We start from the raw sequence: 15607 nt of genomic DNA, 5'->3' as shown, positions 1-15607 counted from the left end.
GTAAGAAAGACATTTGAAGTTAGAAGCAACTTGGTTTTCTATATTAATATTAATTGGCAAGTGCTTGAACTTTGAGACCCTTTACTCAAAGTTTTAACTACCAAACGAGGAGTACGCAACCAAAAACGACAGTCATACATGAAGCATTTCGTCTCATGGCCTGTGGTTCCAAGGGTTCCGGAGAACCTCCGAAGGATTCTCTATCCGGTTAGCGAGTTAATGTGGTTTAAATTCGTCTTTAGAAAGAATTGAATCTAAGACTTCTCACTTACAAGTGAAAAGAAACACCACTAGAGTATAGTACTAAGTGGTACTCCCATCCAAGCCGAGGACTCGTACATGATTCGAGTTCTGCAATGTTCTCACCATCTGGTGGAGAGGTATCAACGATGGCTATCGAGCCTCTTAGGGAAAGAACGTGCAGGTGCTCTTCCGTGCTCCATAATCTGGGATGAGGCATCCAATAAAACTCTTGTTTCAACCCATGCATGTCTCCGTTGGCAAATTGACGACATTTTGGCAGAATGTGGCGGAGACCAAATAGTCACGCACGATAGAATTGGGGGGCACCATAGTTCAATAAACGAGTTGGAGGATCGAAAATGCACTCGAGAAATCAAAACCTTTGCTAGGAAGTTCAATGAGATGACTATGCCTTGGGCAACTTTATTTCTTTCTATCGATCTAGAAATATACTCTTGAAGAAAAATCCGCACCTCACGTTTGTTATTTCTCTTGTCCCTTGTATGTATGTGACAACTACGTAGAGATCAATGTTTTAAAAGACAAAGGCGTAGCCGAGACATTTTATGGATAGCCTTGCCTAGGCGAAAGCCTTAAGGCGTGAAACAAATTCTTATCGGACCTAAATAACTAGGGAGTCCGCTGTGGGTGTAGAAAAAAAGGGACTGCTGTGGGTTTAAAAAAAAATAATATATATATATATATACACACATACACTTAGACAAGACGACGTTATTTTGGGCCAAGTCTTACAAAAAATCTTTCTTTTTCGCAAGTGTCTTTTTCATGAAGACACCGCCGCCGCAAGTGGAAAAGAACCAGAGGGCAAAGCCTCAAAGGCCCAGCCTTCGACTTTGAGGGGTCCCAAGAAAATTTCAAACAAGGATTTCGGCCACCTCAAAACATCCTAAGGCGCAACTTAACCATGTCTAGGCGAGTTTTCGCCTACTCCCCACTGGGCACATGCCATTTCACTCCCGCCTAGTCACGCCTTGAGGCGCATGTTTTAAAACACCGAAGGAGATTTCACGATATGCATTTGGAATTTTCTATGAAATGAGGACAATTTCATAGGTGGGATGCAATTGATAAAATTATTAGCAGAAAAATATGGAATGAGTAGAAGAAAAACAAACGTCGACGCTTGCGTTTTTATGACAAATAATTAGGAGAAAAATATTTGAAAAGCAGTTGGCATCGAGACATAGACAGAATTATAGTCTTAGTTTTTTGTAATGAAAATAAACTATTGATCTTGTTTAGTATAACAATTAGTACTAGAAGACGAGAAAGAAGACCATCTGCAGAGCTACCAAGTCAATACTATATTGCGTTGAATCAGCCCTTGTACCGTACACCACACCACAAATGACACAGATTCGACTGTTTGACCGAAAATAAAACGACCGTACTTGGGTCCCGATCGGTGTTTTTATACAAGCGATACTAGAAGAGGAGGGGCAGAACAACCAAGAACTTAAGTGAAAGGGTAAACTCCAAACTTCGAAGCTTATCGTCTTCTAGGCCTTTAATACTAGTCCCTTCGCTTAAAAAGTCAACAAAACCAAACGAAATGCTCTTCGTGCACGTATGACTCTCCCTCAGGGTTTGGTCTTATATATCTTCTTTGTCCCGGGTCGTATGAATCACGGTTTCGTTATATATCTCACAAACACACAAATGTTGAAATGTTCCACGTCGGGCAGGAATTGAGAAAAAGAAGAGTTTAAATATCCTAAGTTGGTATGACCTCACTTCAACTAATACTGATGCTTTTTGTGACAAAACCACACCACGATCAAACTGTGCAGGCGGTAATTAACAAGTTAGGGTCAATGTCGTTGGAAGTGGGCCGTTTCTCTGATAACTTGACAACAAACTGTTCTAACCAATAGATAGGTACCGGACCATTACCATATAGAATGGAATCAGAAACTTCTCTTTAATATACAATGCACACTTTAATTGATTCAAACAATGGACTCGTTCTACAAACCTAAAAATTTCTTTAGTAGGACCAACTTTGGTTCTAGGAGGCGGTCCCAGGCCCCATCTAGATGCACAAATGCATAGCAAGGATGACATGAGAGATGGAGACCAACTTTAGCTAGTAGAAACTTGAAAATGAGAGCTGGAACTTTGGTTTGGTCTCGAGTCATGGAAATCAGACTTTTCTATGGAGCATATACAGCCTCTCATACCCAAGTGTATTCAATCTTCATCTTTCTCGTAATTTTATCAACTAATCTTCTAGACATAACAGCTTCACTATATTATGCGTGTGTGTGTGTGTTATATAATACGTTCAGGGGCACATCTTCTGTCGAATGTCAAACTTGGAATATCTTAATTATAAGAGAGTTTGAGTAAGTGAAAAAAGGTACCTGTTAAGCAACTGACGACAGGCCTGAGCTCGAACAAGCAGCAGTTAAAATTCGCAAAATAATATATCCTTTGCCAACATTTCCTTTCCATTAGCTAAAAGTATTGCCTTCTTCGATAAAATAAAAACTATGTGACAATGGCAGTCTCCATTACAACTCAAAGTCAGAAATCTTCATCAATTCAATTTGTCTTTTCACATCACCAGTGAACATCTTATAGTACTACAACTTTGAGTCTCATTCTTTTATATACAACCAATTAATATTGCAAAACTTTGCTTACTCTTTCTCCTTGATGTCGAAACATAAAGCAATGAGCTTTGGGTTCTTTGAAAACAATGAGCTTTCGGTTCACATCATATATATATTTACGAAAACTTACTACCTGTTTGATTTCTTTGAAAACTTTGGGTTCTTGCACATTCGGATACTTGCAGGAGTTACCTCCACCAATTCATCCTCTTGAATATACTCAATGCAGTCATCCAGACTGTAATCCAATGGGGTGTCAAGAATCACTGCATAGAGAAAAAGGAGATTCGAGATTATCAAATGCTATAAACTGAGGCTTGCTTCTGCAGATGTACAAACTCAAGAAAATTGAATTACTCGTAAAAAACTTACAAGAAAACATGAGAACCCAACCATTTTATAAGCAATTAATGCCTAGGTAAATTATTGAAGTGGGAAATTGGAGAGACCTTTCAGAAAATACTAGCCTAATAGAAGGGCTATTGCACTAGTTCTGACAAATATTAAGCATAAGACACCATTAAACTTAAGAAACATCAAATATCCCATTCTCCTCACAAATATAAGGATAATTTTGTTCTGGGAAAAAAGAGCAGACATTTGAATCATGTAGAGCAAAAGCAAAATTATTATGATGAAAATTCAATCTATTTAGGTTGCCCCATGTAGAGTACTATGTTTATTGGGTCTGCCTAAAAGTACTATTAACAATGGGATAAATAGCTTACGAATATAAAGTAACAACTTGGTTAGACATAATTGGAATGTTAGGAAAAAAATTTAGTTTTTATTATTTACTCGGCATTATTGCCTTAAAACAGCTAAATTTCACCGATATATCTTTTTGGTCAACCTATCATAGCTTAATAAATTTAAACTTAACAATATCAGAAGGGAGTTAACTCTTTTGCGCAATAGACAGGAAAAAAAAAAAATTAGCAAGCACTATAGTTGCTTCTCACCTGTTTGTTCTTTGTTGGAACGGATATTTGTTGCTGCCTTCTTCTTACACACATTAAGGGACAAGTCCCCAGGCCGCTGATGGATGCCGACTATCTGACCTTTATAAACTTCCACCCCGGGACCAATAAACAACTGCCCCCTCTCCTGTGAACTAGAAATGGCATAAGAAGTACTCGTTCCACCCTCAAAGGCAACCTGAAAATAAATCTTCGCAGTTAAATTTAATTATCCTGACGCAGGGGAGACATACATGCAAGTCACATATATGATCTTATTGTTATTTTGGATGACTTGGAATGCTTGAACTTGAGTTTCACTTTAATGCAAAAAATCATCTCAACTTTAGATGTCCAAAAGTATCACAAGTGAGATAACAACTATTGTAGTCAGTACCATAACAGACATTGGCAAAAGGCTTTCACCACCACTAAGACTTGTAAAGTTAAACATCAAAATAATGAATTATATATCAGAAGTTACCAGTGAACCCTGATCCCGGGTACTCATATCACCAGCCCAAGGTCCATAGCTATCAAATATTGTGTTGAGAATTGCAGTGCCACGAGAAGCTGTTAAAATTGCATTTCGCAAACCAAGAAGGCCACGAGTTGGAATTTTATATTTGAGGAAGGTTGTGCCTTCAGACCTGGTGCATGCATAGTCCAGACAGATAATCAGATCAGATGTTGCATTCACCAAGCAGACAATTCAATAACTGTCATGGCCATAATCAGACAAAAAAAGGAGAGTATGTGAAAGCACTATGACCCTCCATGATACCCACTGCGGGGGATGGGGACCATTATTAGATGACAATTAATTATTGGTTTACTAATGTTCTTTCAGTTACATAGTCTAATAATTTCAAAACCAAAAGTGCACAATTTTAGTTATGAGAGTTCTACATGGAAATTTATTTGCACCAGTTCAGGAAGAGTGAAACTGACAAGCAATTGTGGTATAGAAGGCACAATAAATTACTAAAGGAACAAAAGTCTTTTTCACAAGGTCTTCATTATGGGCTCGACATTCAGGTGCAAGGCAACTAATTGGCATTGCATATATAGGGGAAATGTGAGGGTGCATGGATATTGCACCTGCACAAGCAGATGCATAAAATTATAGATTGGCAACTGATTTTAGGTAATTACTGTATCCTTATCTAAAAATCCATCTTTTACAGGGTGCAAACTTTTGTTGCACCCTAAGCACTGCTAGAGTTACGGAGAAAATTATGCTCTAAATATTTTCATGTGCTTGATCATCACCTCTGATTGTACTATGCATTCACATTGATAAAAGATGATTAGTTATAGATGAAAATAGAAACAGGATAATGTCTACACACCCAACTCCTTGCATATCAAACATCTGCCCTTTCCTTTTGCCAAGAAGCTCAACAACAGGACCCATGTGTTCTTCTGGCACCTCCACAGTGGCGATCTGCAAGCAATCCACATGACATAAACGACTGTTATCAGATGAGCGGTAGCATGATTCGTAACTTATAGGGGATATTTTCCTCAAGAAAAGAAAAGCATTTGGCAATACTGTTTATTTGTAATTTTGAATGAACCACAGCTTCGCAGTTCTTAAGAATTAAGCAATGCATTTATTATTATTTTTAAGTAGTATGACGATGTGCCCTGTTTCCATTCCAATCAAAGTGGAAGCATTGGCCTTCAACCATGACAGTAAGTAATTTCAAAATTCGCTCATTTCATACACAGAAACAATAAAGTTTCAACACTCACCTCATATGGTTCCAGCAATTTGTCATTCACCCTTTTGTTAATAACTTTGGGAGGTCCCACCATGAATTCATATCCTTCTCTTCGCCTGAATTGAATAACCATTTAAAATTGTGCATATAGAAGAAACAGGATTGTGGAATAACAAAAAAATAACCATACTCACATGTTCTCGATCAATATTGTAATATGTAAAGTACCCCGTCCACTAACAATGAAGGTGTCTGCTGTTTCGCCATCTTCAACCTTCATAGCTAAGTTACGCTCAAGCTCACGAGAAAGACGATCGCGTAAGTTCCTACTGGTAACATACTTTCCCTGAAAAGGACCAAATACATTTCCAATTAAGGTCACACAAGATAAAGATCCCTTGACATTTGTGCCAGAACTAATAACCCGTAGGACATTAACAAAAGATATGAACCATTGACCAGGCAGAAACTTAAGTTGTCAGATAATTTGCATGCAATGTTGACAGACCGTCAATCAAGAACCACTGATTAGGTGGACTCTTGTTTGAATCTACAGTGCCAGACCGACAGTCTAACATCATACTATTCCATAATGTGGCAATTGAACTTACCCTATTTCAACCAGAAACAAAAAACATCACCCTATTTATGTTAATACAAAATCATCTCTACTTTCACACATTTTTAAAATGCAGCATGTCTTATATCTTCTGCTCCATTTGCCAACAGGGTATATACTTTAGAATGTAGAATGACTGTTTAGGAGTCAGGTTTTAGGTTTTAACAAGGTCTCAGATGAGTGACTTAACGTAAAGTACCAAGCCATTCAAATGCTCCTGTAAGGCTTGAAATCCAGATGTGGGATGTTAAGCATTCTCAAGAATATATCCAATTATATAAACTGTACATCTTAAGTATAGTGTGTATATTTTTGAGAGCCAGGATGCTGGGAAAGAGATTATGATGTAATGAAACTAGTGTACGCAGTAAGCCGCTCAATCTATTAACGTAGTTTGAGAAGCTGTTGGATGGACATAATATATGCATATGTAATTATAAAGGCTCATTTTGAATAGGGATCCCTTCCAAGGAGAATTAAAGGGAGCATTGTTGGTGCCACTTTGCAAAATGGCCTGGCTATACAAACCATATAAGTTTTAGACTCGCATCTAACAGTCATCCCTGGAAAAAGATCAGAAAAGTTGGAAATTGATTGCCCATTTGAATTATCATCTATATTTCAGTTCTCAACGAAAAGATTCTGTTTGTCTATATATTTGATCATAATTAGATAACTGATTTCAGATTTGTTGGATTTTTACAAGGATGATCCACGAGGAGACTAAAAAAGTGAAGACTTGGAATTGACTGCATTGAGGATTGGGCCCACATTGTGATCCCATCATCGAAAGAGATCCCTATTGATAAGGTGTCTCTGTACTTTACAAAACGCAGATTGTTCAGATTATTCTGGCTTGTTTCATACATATACCTAAAAGGAAATCTTAAGGAATTGGAGCAAGTTGTCATAGTATGAGACAGTAAACATCTGTAGAAATTATTTTGTAGACGTACCTCACGTCCAACAAACGGTGAAGTGTTTATGGCAAAAGCCATTTTCACTGTTGGTTCCTCAACCCTAATGGCAGGTAATGGTGTCCCAGCGATCTTACAAGCAATTGTCTCACCAATCTGAGTAAATTTAAAATATTAAATAAACCAAGAAATAACTCTCAAATTTATAAAAAAAAAAATGTGATAGCATCAAAACCTGAATATCATTGATTCCACAAACAGCACATATATCACCAGCCTCCACACTTTCTGCAGGAACCCTACTAAATTTCTCATACACAAAAAGCTCACTAACTCTTGCAACTCGACATGCATCTTCTGAGGTGCATACCTATAAAATCGCATCATGAGCAGAAGTTTAGAAAACTTGTTTCTTTTCCTGTATTGAAGATAATGCATTAAGATGAACTTTATACCTTCCTTTCTTTTTGGAAATGAACCATGATGAAAAAAAAATACAATCTTAAGAATTCATATAAAATATGTAAAAATAATACTGATAAGGGTTAAATATTAACAGCAATAGTCAGATATCATGAAAATATTATCCCAAGCTATTTAATTTGGTGAAGAAAATAAATGAAAAGAAAAAGCTAGAATACGTTGACCAGGTTTCCAGATTTGGCTCAAACTCACCTTCACATCCATCCCTTTCTTTAGAACCCCAGCATGCAAACGTCCAATAGCTATTCGGCCTTTATGTTCATCATACTCGATATTTGTAACCTGCAATATTTCTATTAAAATTACGTACAGAATAGTCTATAGATGCCTAAGTTGAATACTAAGAAAACTCGAAAAATAAAAAGAGTAAAGTACAAGCAAATGCAGCTAAGTTTCGTAGCAACAAGTTAAAGCTATACAAGTATTATGGTGACCAAATAAAAGCTTTTTGTACTACAGTTCATTTTGCCTTCGCTAGCCACTCTACTGAATTGCTTTAATATGACCAGAAATTTTGTAATTCATAACAGTCAACTTTAGCCATTAACTTTCTTCATTTTCCTGAAAGGTAGTAAAAGGTCTTCTTGGTCTGAAACGTGATAGGTAATTTTTGAACTCACTATTCGAAAGTATGCAAGCATCAGCTCATATGCCTTAATCATTTACAAATATTAACAGGTAAATACAAGAAAACCCCTGTGATCTCATTATATTGATCAGCCTTCTCTATGCTGTATTATTTTGTACAGTTCTTTAAGTAAGAACTAGTTAAATCCGGATATTACACTCAATATTAGTTGTAAATGTTCATAAAATAAAAGGACAAAGAACAATGAGATTAAAGAAAAGGTACTAACAAGCATTTGAAGTGCACCATCTTTGTCAATAGCAGGCCCAGGTATGCATCTCATTATGGCCTCGAAAAGGGGCCCAAGATCATCTGCCAATTTATCAGCTGACAACCCAGCCTTTCCTTTAATACCACTAGCATATATTGCTTGGAAATCACACTGCAAGGAAAACAACGAGATTAGACTTTCAATGCCACAGACTTTTTAGCTTTCTCAGTCTGATCAAGATTTAAAACAGGTTTTCAAAAAGGAAATTTCTTGCTATTATATTCCACAATAGCCACAAACTAGTTCCTAGTATTCCAAGATACCATTTCAACACCCCAGATACATCGTTTCAAAGGCACTGGGAGTCGAAATAAAGCACCTGGTTAGAGAAACAAATGGAAATCCAAAAAATTTGTTACCTGTTCATCTGTCGCATTTAGTTCGATAAATAGTTCAAAAGTGGAATTGATGACAAAATCCGGACGAGCTGAAGGCCTATCAATCTTATTAACAACAACAACAACTGCATGGCCAAATTCTAGAGCCTTCTTCAAAACAAATCTTGTTTGTGGCATTGGGCCCTCGACAGAATCTACCTACAAAGACATAGCAAGCAAAATGCTGACATGAAAAACATTACATATAAGGATTACGATCCAAAACAACAGAAGGTGCAAAAGGGTACCACTAGAAGAATGCCTTCCACCATATTGAGGATGCGTTCGACTTCGCCTCCAAAGTCAGAATGTCCAGGAGTATCAATTATATTAATCTTTGAGTCTTTATAAGTAATAGAGGTATTTTTGCTTAGTATAGTAATTCCCCTTTCACGCTCTAGATCATTCGAGTCCATTATCCTTTCCTGTACAAATTGGTTATCACGAAAGACCTGCACAAAATCCCCCAACAATGTCATTAAGAAATTTAGAAATACAAACCAAAATCATATAGACATGAAGAATTTTGATGAGGTTTCTAGTCTTACCTTTGATTGCCTCAACATTGCATCAACCAAAGTTGTTTTTCCGTGGTCGACATGCGCTACGATTGCTATGTTCCTTATGTCAGCTCTCCTCATCAACTTACTCCTCCTCTCTAAGACAAGAACCAAGTTCCCAATCAGACTAGCATTACCCACCATTCCCAACCAACACACACACACACACACACAATCAACAAATAAAGCAAGAAAACAACCTCTATCGCTACGAGACTATTTCGAAGATAAACTCTCTTCAAATACCAAACTCATGTAATGAATTGCTGCAGTAAATAGGAAAAGGAGGAGCAGAGGCATAGAAATGAAAGGTTGCAAGTGAAGAAGAAGCGAAAGTACCTGTTTCGATGGCGGCGGCTTCGGTGGCTTCGGAGACGGAGCATTTGATTGACGGGTGAGCGGAGAAGCGTTTCGAGTTCCGGGAGCGGAGTTTGAGTGTGGTGGTTTTGGCGGTTGAGGAAGAAGGCAAGGTGAAGCCGAAGAGTTGCTTGGAGGAAAGGGTAGTAATTCTAGGGTTGTTGGTGTTAGGGTATGGGAGGGAGAAGGAGGAGCTGTGGAAGCTGCAGGTTGCCATCTCCATGGCTCTCACTCACTCTCTGCTCGCAGTGGCTCGGAGAGAGAGATAACGAGGAGATTTGGCAAATGTGGCTGCTGTTGGAACTCCAAAGCAAAAAGATACAGTTGCAGTAAGAGGCGCTCTTTACTCCACGTCATCGTTGGGCGGGGCTCTCTGGGTGAGTCCATGTCAGCTAGGCCCCGTAATAGAAGAAATTTTTCATTATGATCAGGACACGAATGGTAAATCACTTGTTTTTATAAAAGTGGTGGGAATTTTTTTTTTATTTTTTAAATCATTAACTTTTTATTACACATATCTCATTATTTGTATAATAACATGTAATGTATCATCCTGTATTCCGTTCACACTAAAAAAAATCTCTCCCACAATGAAAAGTTTTGGTAGCCGTCACATTTTTCTTTCCTGTGGAACGGTTGAGATTTAATTAAATTCACTCGTAGAGAAATGTGCCGGGAAGAATTTTCTTCACAATGGTTGCTATTTGGTTTTCGATCTTAGAGTTTTCTTATTGGATGTGTTTACACTCAATTTTTATCTTTGTGTCCACCAAGTAATGTATATTCTATTTATTGGATATATTTAAGTTCTACACTGATGCAAAAATATTTTGTTGTACATGAACCCTAATTGACAGAAATCCCAAAATCTATAGAAAACGAAACCCTAAAATCCAATTCACAAAGAGTATGGGGTGTGAAAATAGTATTGGAAAGTAAATATAGTGTGCTAAGATAAATTTTAATTTAAAAAGTGGATGTGGGGTGCCATTTAATACTACGGCTTAATGATATTCCTTTTTACTTGTAAGTAAGAGGTTTTAGATTCGATTTCCACAAAAAGCAAATTTGAACCACATTATTGCTAGCATATTGTGAGGCTAAGCCCACCACCTCTCTCTTAGTGTAGATAAAATTGTTTGTTAAAAAAAAAAGATGTGAGGTGTATTAAGCACATCGGGTTTCATTAACAAAATGTGGGGTGTGTATAAAACAAACCCTAAATTTATTGTCATAACCTACATTATCCAAAAAAAAAAAAAAGGATATATTTAAATCATGATCATGAGCACAAGTGGCCCTTTACCATAGTGGTGGATAGGTGTTGAACCCTTACATGATGGTATGGGTTCAACCTTCGTCAGTAGTTAATCTAACAAAATCTATCGTTTGACAAAAAAAAAAAAAACCATAATCATGAGCAAGTGCATAAATATATCATGTGCTTTGGACACAACATGGAAAGAGTGTGCCCTGGGGCCGCAACAGAACTTTGGGCTTTATACCATGGGCTAAAGAGAATTCATCGTTTTGGCAAACAAAGATATTGCATGCTTTAACTGTTTTAACATCATAAAATAAATAACAAACTGTTTTAACATCTTGAAATTATGTACAAGATGAATGAAGATGATTCGTCATCTTTTTCATATTTACATAACTTGGTCGTGAACAAAAAATAACAACTGGTTGCCTCTTCTGACTCCCCTCAGAACCGGCTCTCATGTTTTACAAACAACTCTCTCCTCACCCCCCAAAAAATTATAATGTAATTGTCAATTTATGTAGTTCAACAAGAAAATAATCTTAATCATACAAACTGTAATTAATTACAATTCTAAATAGAAAAGGGAGGGAAGTTTCTAATATAAGCATGAATCTCTTGGAGAACAATTACACTCACACCCATGTGTCGTCTCAGGCCAATGAAATAAAAATAAGCCAAATCGGATAAATGGTCCGCGTGGTTATAGGATATTCGGAAGACAACCCATGTGGTTATGAAATTCGGTTTTAAACTTTTGTAGTAAGGTCTATTAGGATTTATGCCCAAATTTGAAACCTCGGTTCGCTGCACCACCCTCGCTCTCTTCCCTCTTCCTCTTCCTTTCTTTCTTCTAATCTCTACAACCAGAAATAGAACCAAACACAACAATTTCATCTTCCCGATTAGCCAATTTGATTCCCCCATCTCAAATGGAAGCTATGGAAGCTATTCCTTCTTCCACTTTCTCTGCCCAAACCTCTCTCCTCTGACCAATTGAGGTTTTTGAACCACCATTCCCAACCCACGAACTTGTTTTTCACAAAGCTCCTCCACTGTTGGCAGCCCTTCTCTCTCACTTCTTTGATTTGAATTCTCATCTCCCAACATCTCTCAACCAACGCACCATGTCCTAAATTTACTGCTCGTCTTCGACGAAAACTGCCCTCCACAATCTCAACATTAATCTTCAGAATCTCATCCTCCTCATTTCCCAATGTAGATTCTTCCATCTCCATTTGAGTTTTTGAAATTTGGGTCATTTAATTTATTTTTCCCCCTTTTGGGTATTGCAGGTTATCAAGATTGTAGCAATACTTGATTATTTTGGTGCAATGCCTCCATCCACTCTTCTGTTAGCCATCAATGTGGCTATTCAAACATGAACTAAACCTTTCTGATTTCAGTCAAAGAATTCTACTTGTGATTTCATTCATTGGGAATGGGGTTTTAGTTATGAATGCTCAACTAATCAATTAGTTAGGAAGCTAAACTGATCGATGAAATGACCATCTTAGTCTCACACTAACAGAGGAACAATGGAAGTTAAACCCTAAAAGACTTTATCACAAGGGTTTAAATTCAATTTTTTTTAGCACATGGGCAATATGCCGAATACCTTACAACCACGAGGACCATTTATCCGATTTTTGGCCAATAAAGATATATGGATGAAAACTTTCACATATCCTCATTTTGTTGGCACGAGACCTTGTAATAGCAAAAAATTTGTGCCATGTAAGTCATTCGCAATATGAGAAATGTTAAGGAAACTCTCAAAGTGAAACTCTCCATTGACTCTCCGCAACCTCAAATTTTTTGCACAATTCGTACACCAACATTATAAAATATTGTGCAAAAAATATGATGTGGCGGAGAATCCATAAATAGCCTCACTTTAAAATAGTCTTTGTAACATTTCTCTCTCAGGGCGTGTTTACAAACCCATAATTAGAATGAAAATAAGGAATTTGATTCCGATTATGGATTATACTTGTGTTTAATAAAATTGGGAGGAATCAAAAGTGCGTAGAACCCACACAAAAAATGGAATTCAATTCCGGGGATTGGAGGAATTGGACTCTCTCTATGGATGTGTTAATTGAATTCCAAGAGGGTGAGGGAATCGGGAATGCATTTGCTCTTCCTGTTATGCTCTCACTTACTTTTTTTATTATTTTTATTTCCAGGACTATCCCTTATAAACCCATTAACCCCAGTTTAATTATGCACAACTCCTTACTTTTTTTATTTCCATGCTCATTCATATTATGCACAACTCCATGCATATGCTGAAGAAAAGAAACTACAACTTGAGCAAGAAAATTTAAATATTAAAGTAAATACTTTTATTTATAAAAAAAAAATAAACAAAAGCATTTTAGTATGTCTATGAAATAAAAAAACAATTAAATTTTTTTTCTTACTATTATATATTATATCAAATTTTATTAAAAAAAGTATATAAAATATTTGATTTGGAACAAGGGCATTTTAGTAATCATATTGGTTTACATTCCGATTCTGCTGAATTAGTAAACAACTTTATAGAATTAGTATCATTTCTATTTCGATTTTAGAACACTTAAGTAAACAGCTTCAACATGAATCAGATTATGACTTCTTGACACACCCCGACCGAGGTCGGAGCGTGCTGGCCGTCACACAAAGGTGACGTAACCATGTGCACGTGCGGAAGCTAGTAAAGTAGAAATAAAAGTACGAATAATTAAAAACTAGCATACAAGTACTAGAATAAGTGCGATACAAATTCAGAGCAGGTCTATAACAGTCCAAACAAAAACGATAACAGTAGTACGCCCGAAGGTGACCCTACAATGTGGAGTGTCTGTCAGAACGCCGAAAAGCTCTCAAGGGAAACCACCGCAACGGCTAAGCAACTAGAACCTGGAGGGGCGCAAAACAAAAGCGTGAGTGGGCAAAAACAAAGCTCTTTGAAAACCATTTAGCAAAAATACAAACTAACCCCTCGCCGTAAAACCTGTATACTTCCCAGAAAATAAACATATATACGTATGTATAGATATACCAAACATGCTCAAGGGTATGCTAATCATGCTCAAGAATATGCCATGTCAAAATCTCATAATGATATGTAAGTGCCCAGGTATAAATCATATCAATGTCATAACATCTGGCAGCCGGAGTCACCTAACGTGACCTGTACGGCTGCATCTAGAGCTCAAATCTCAATCTCAATATCTAAACCTGCCCACGAGTCGGAACCACCCTAAGTGGTCTGTACGACAGGCCTGGGTGTAACATATCCATACGCTCTAGTGCTACGATCACGTGAAGGCTGTGCGAATAATCGCGGGTCACCTACGAGTCGGAACCACCTAATGTGGTCTGTACGACAGGCCTATGCACCTAACTTGGATCCAAGCTGAGCGTGTGGTGCGGGAGGTGAACATCACGTGAAGGACTGTGCCCTACTCTGGGCGGGAGCACTAACACCGGGGGTGCAGGTTATGAGCTCTCTAAGCATCTCTAACCACTATTTAATGCAATCGTTAAATAACGCTTACCTGGCACTTACCTATGCCTCCACAGCACCAACATATAAATATATATGACATATGCATAATTGAATATGTAATTAAACGTATATGCCACTACTCATGCATAACCAACAATTATATAAAAGAAATGGCATATAACGAAACATTTATACTAATTTCTGGGAATTAATATGTATATAGGTATATACGGAAAACAAATGCCCACTCACTGGTATGTAGAAGGGTCGTAGCCCCCCTGTCTCGCGTGTGCACGCTCGTCCTCTGGGTACGTGTCACCTAAATGCGAAACAACTATAAAAACGTTAACTTTAAAGCACATAACCCGTTTCTCGTAATAACTTCTCATACATTGCTCAAAATGGACAAATGAATATACCAACGTGCTCTACACAACCTCAGGATCACAACCATATTTTTAGAATAATTTTTGGACCCCACACGCGCCCCCACGCGCCAGCACAGGCACGGACCTACGCGCCCCCCACGCGCGGCCACGTGCCAGGCACACTGACGGTGTCAACAGACGCCGTCAGGAATATTCCGTTAAACTGACAGAATATTCCGTTAAAACTAACCGGATCCGTTAACGGCGTTAGGAATATTCCGTCAGAATTGACGGAATATTCCGTCGCCTTCTTCATTCGATCGCCGGCGACGTCGCCGGCGCCGGAAACTGGGAAAACCTGCAACTTAGGTTTTCTCGCTCATTTTTCATCCGTTTTTCGTGATTCTTGGACTAAATGAAAGCCCTAGACTAGAAGAACATGTCCCAACAAGTTTTAAGGGCTAAAACTAAGAGATTATACCTGTGCAAAAACTCCAAGCTCGGCCAACTTCGAACAGGACGATCCCGACGTCCAATTTTGTCCAACGAAGCACTCCGAGGCTCCTTGGGACCTCACCAACACAACTACAAGCTTCAAAAGCCCAAAAACTCAATGTATAAATTTTGCATGAACAGTACTCTAAACGGATGTCGTCGAATCGACGTGAAAACGATGTGTTTCTCACCTGAAAACGGTAT

The 15607-nt window shown here is 37.8% G+C and overlaps 1 protein-coding gene across 1 annotated transcript; it reads right to left on the bottom strand.

Annotated features, from left to right (window-relative positions):
• Nucleotides 1–2717: 2717 nt before the first annotated feature.
• LOC137712608 (putative elongation factor TypA-like SVR3, chloroplastic) lies at nucleotides 2718–10127 on the bottom strand. Its single transcript, XM_068451714.2, has 14 exons — nucleotides 9760–10127; nucleotides 9409–9518; nucleotides 9109–9312; nucleotides 8843–9019; nucleotides 8442–8594; nucleotides 7777–7866; nucleotides 7337–7471; nucleotides 7141–7257; nucleotides 5760–5911; nucleotides 5597–5681; nucleotides 5191–5285; nucleotides 4323–4488; nucleotides 3842–4037; nucleotides 2718–3145 (listed from the first exon to the last, which is right to left on the bottom strand). The coding sequence occupies exons 1-14, from the start codon at nucleotides 9998–10000 to the stop codon at nucleotides 3009–3011; spliced, it is 2058 nt and encodes a 685-aa protein (XP_068307815.1). The 5' UTR covers nucleotides 10001–10127; the 3' UTR covers nucleotides 2718–3008.
• Nucleotides 10128–15607: the final 5480 nt, after the last annotated feature.

The sequence above is a fragment of the Pyrus communis genome, chromosome 14 (assembly GCF_041283825.1).
Source record: "Pyrus communis isolate YQ-2024b chromosome 14, ASM4128382v1, whole genome shotgun sequence".
Taxonomy (NCBI): domain Eukaryota; kingdom Viridiplantae; phylum Streptophyta; class Magnoliopsida; order Rosales; family Rosaceae; genus Pyrus; species Pyrus communis.
The sequence above is the reverse complement of the archived record's forward strand: the minus strand, read 5'-3'. Positions and strand labels throughout refer to the sequence as shown.

Coding starts and splice junctions, on each gene's coding strand:
- LOC137712608 (XM_068451714.2), bottom strand. CDS start 10,000: ATGGAGATGGCAACCTGCAGCTTCCACAGCTCCTCCTTCTCCCTCCCA. Junction 9,020..9,108: donor TGGAAGGCATTCTTCTAGTG/GTACCCTTTTGC, acceptor ATGTCTTTGTAG/GTAGATTCTGTCGAGGGCCC. Junction 5,912..7,140: donor CACCGTTTGTTGGACGTGAG/GTACGTCTACAA, acceptor GGTCCTTTTCAG/GGAAAGTATGTTACCAGTAG.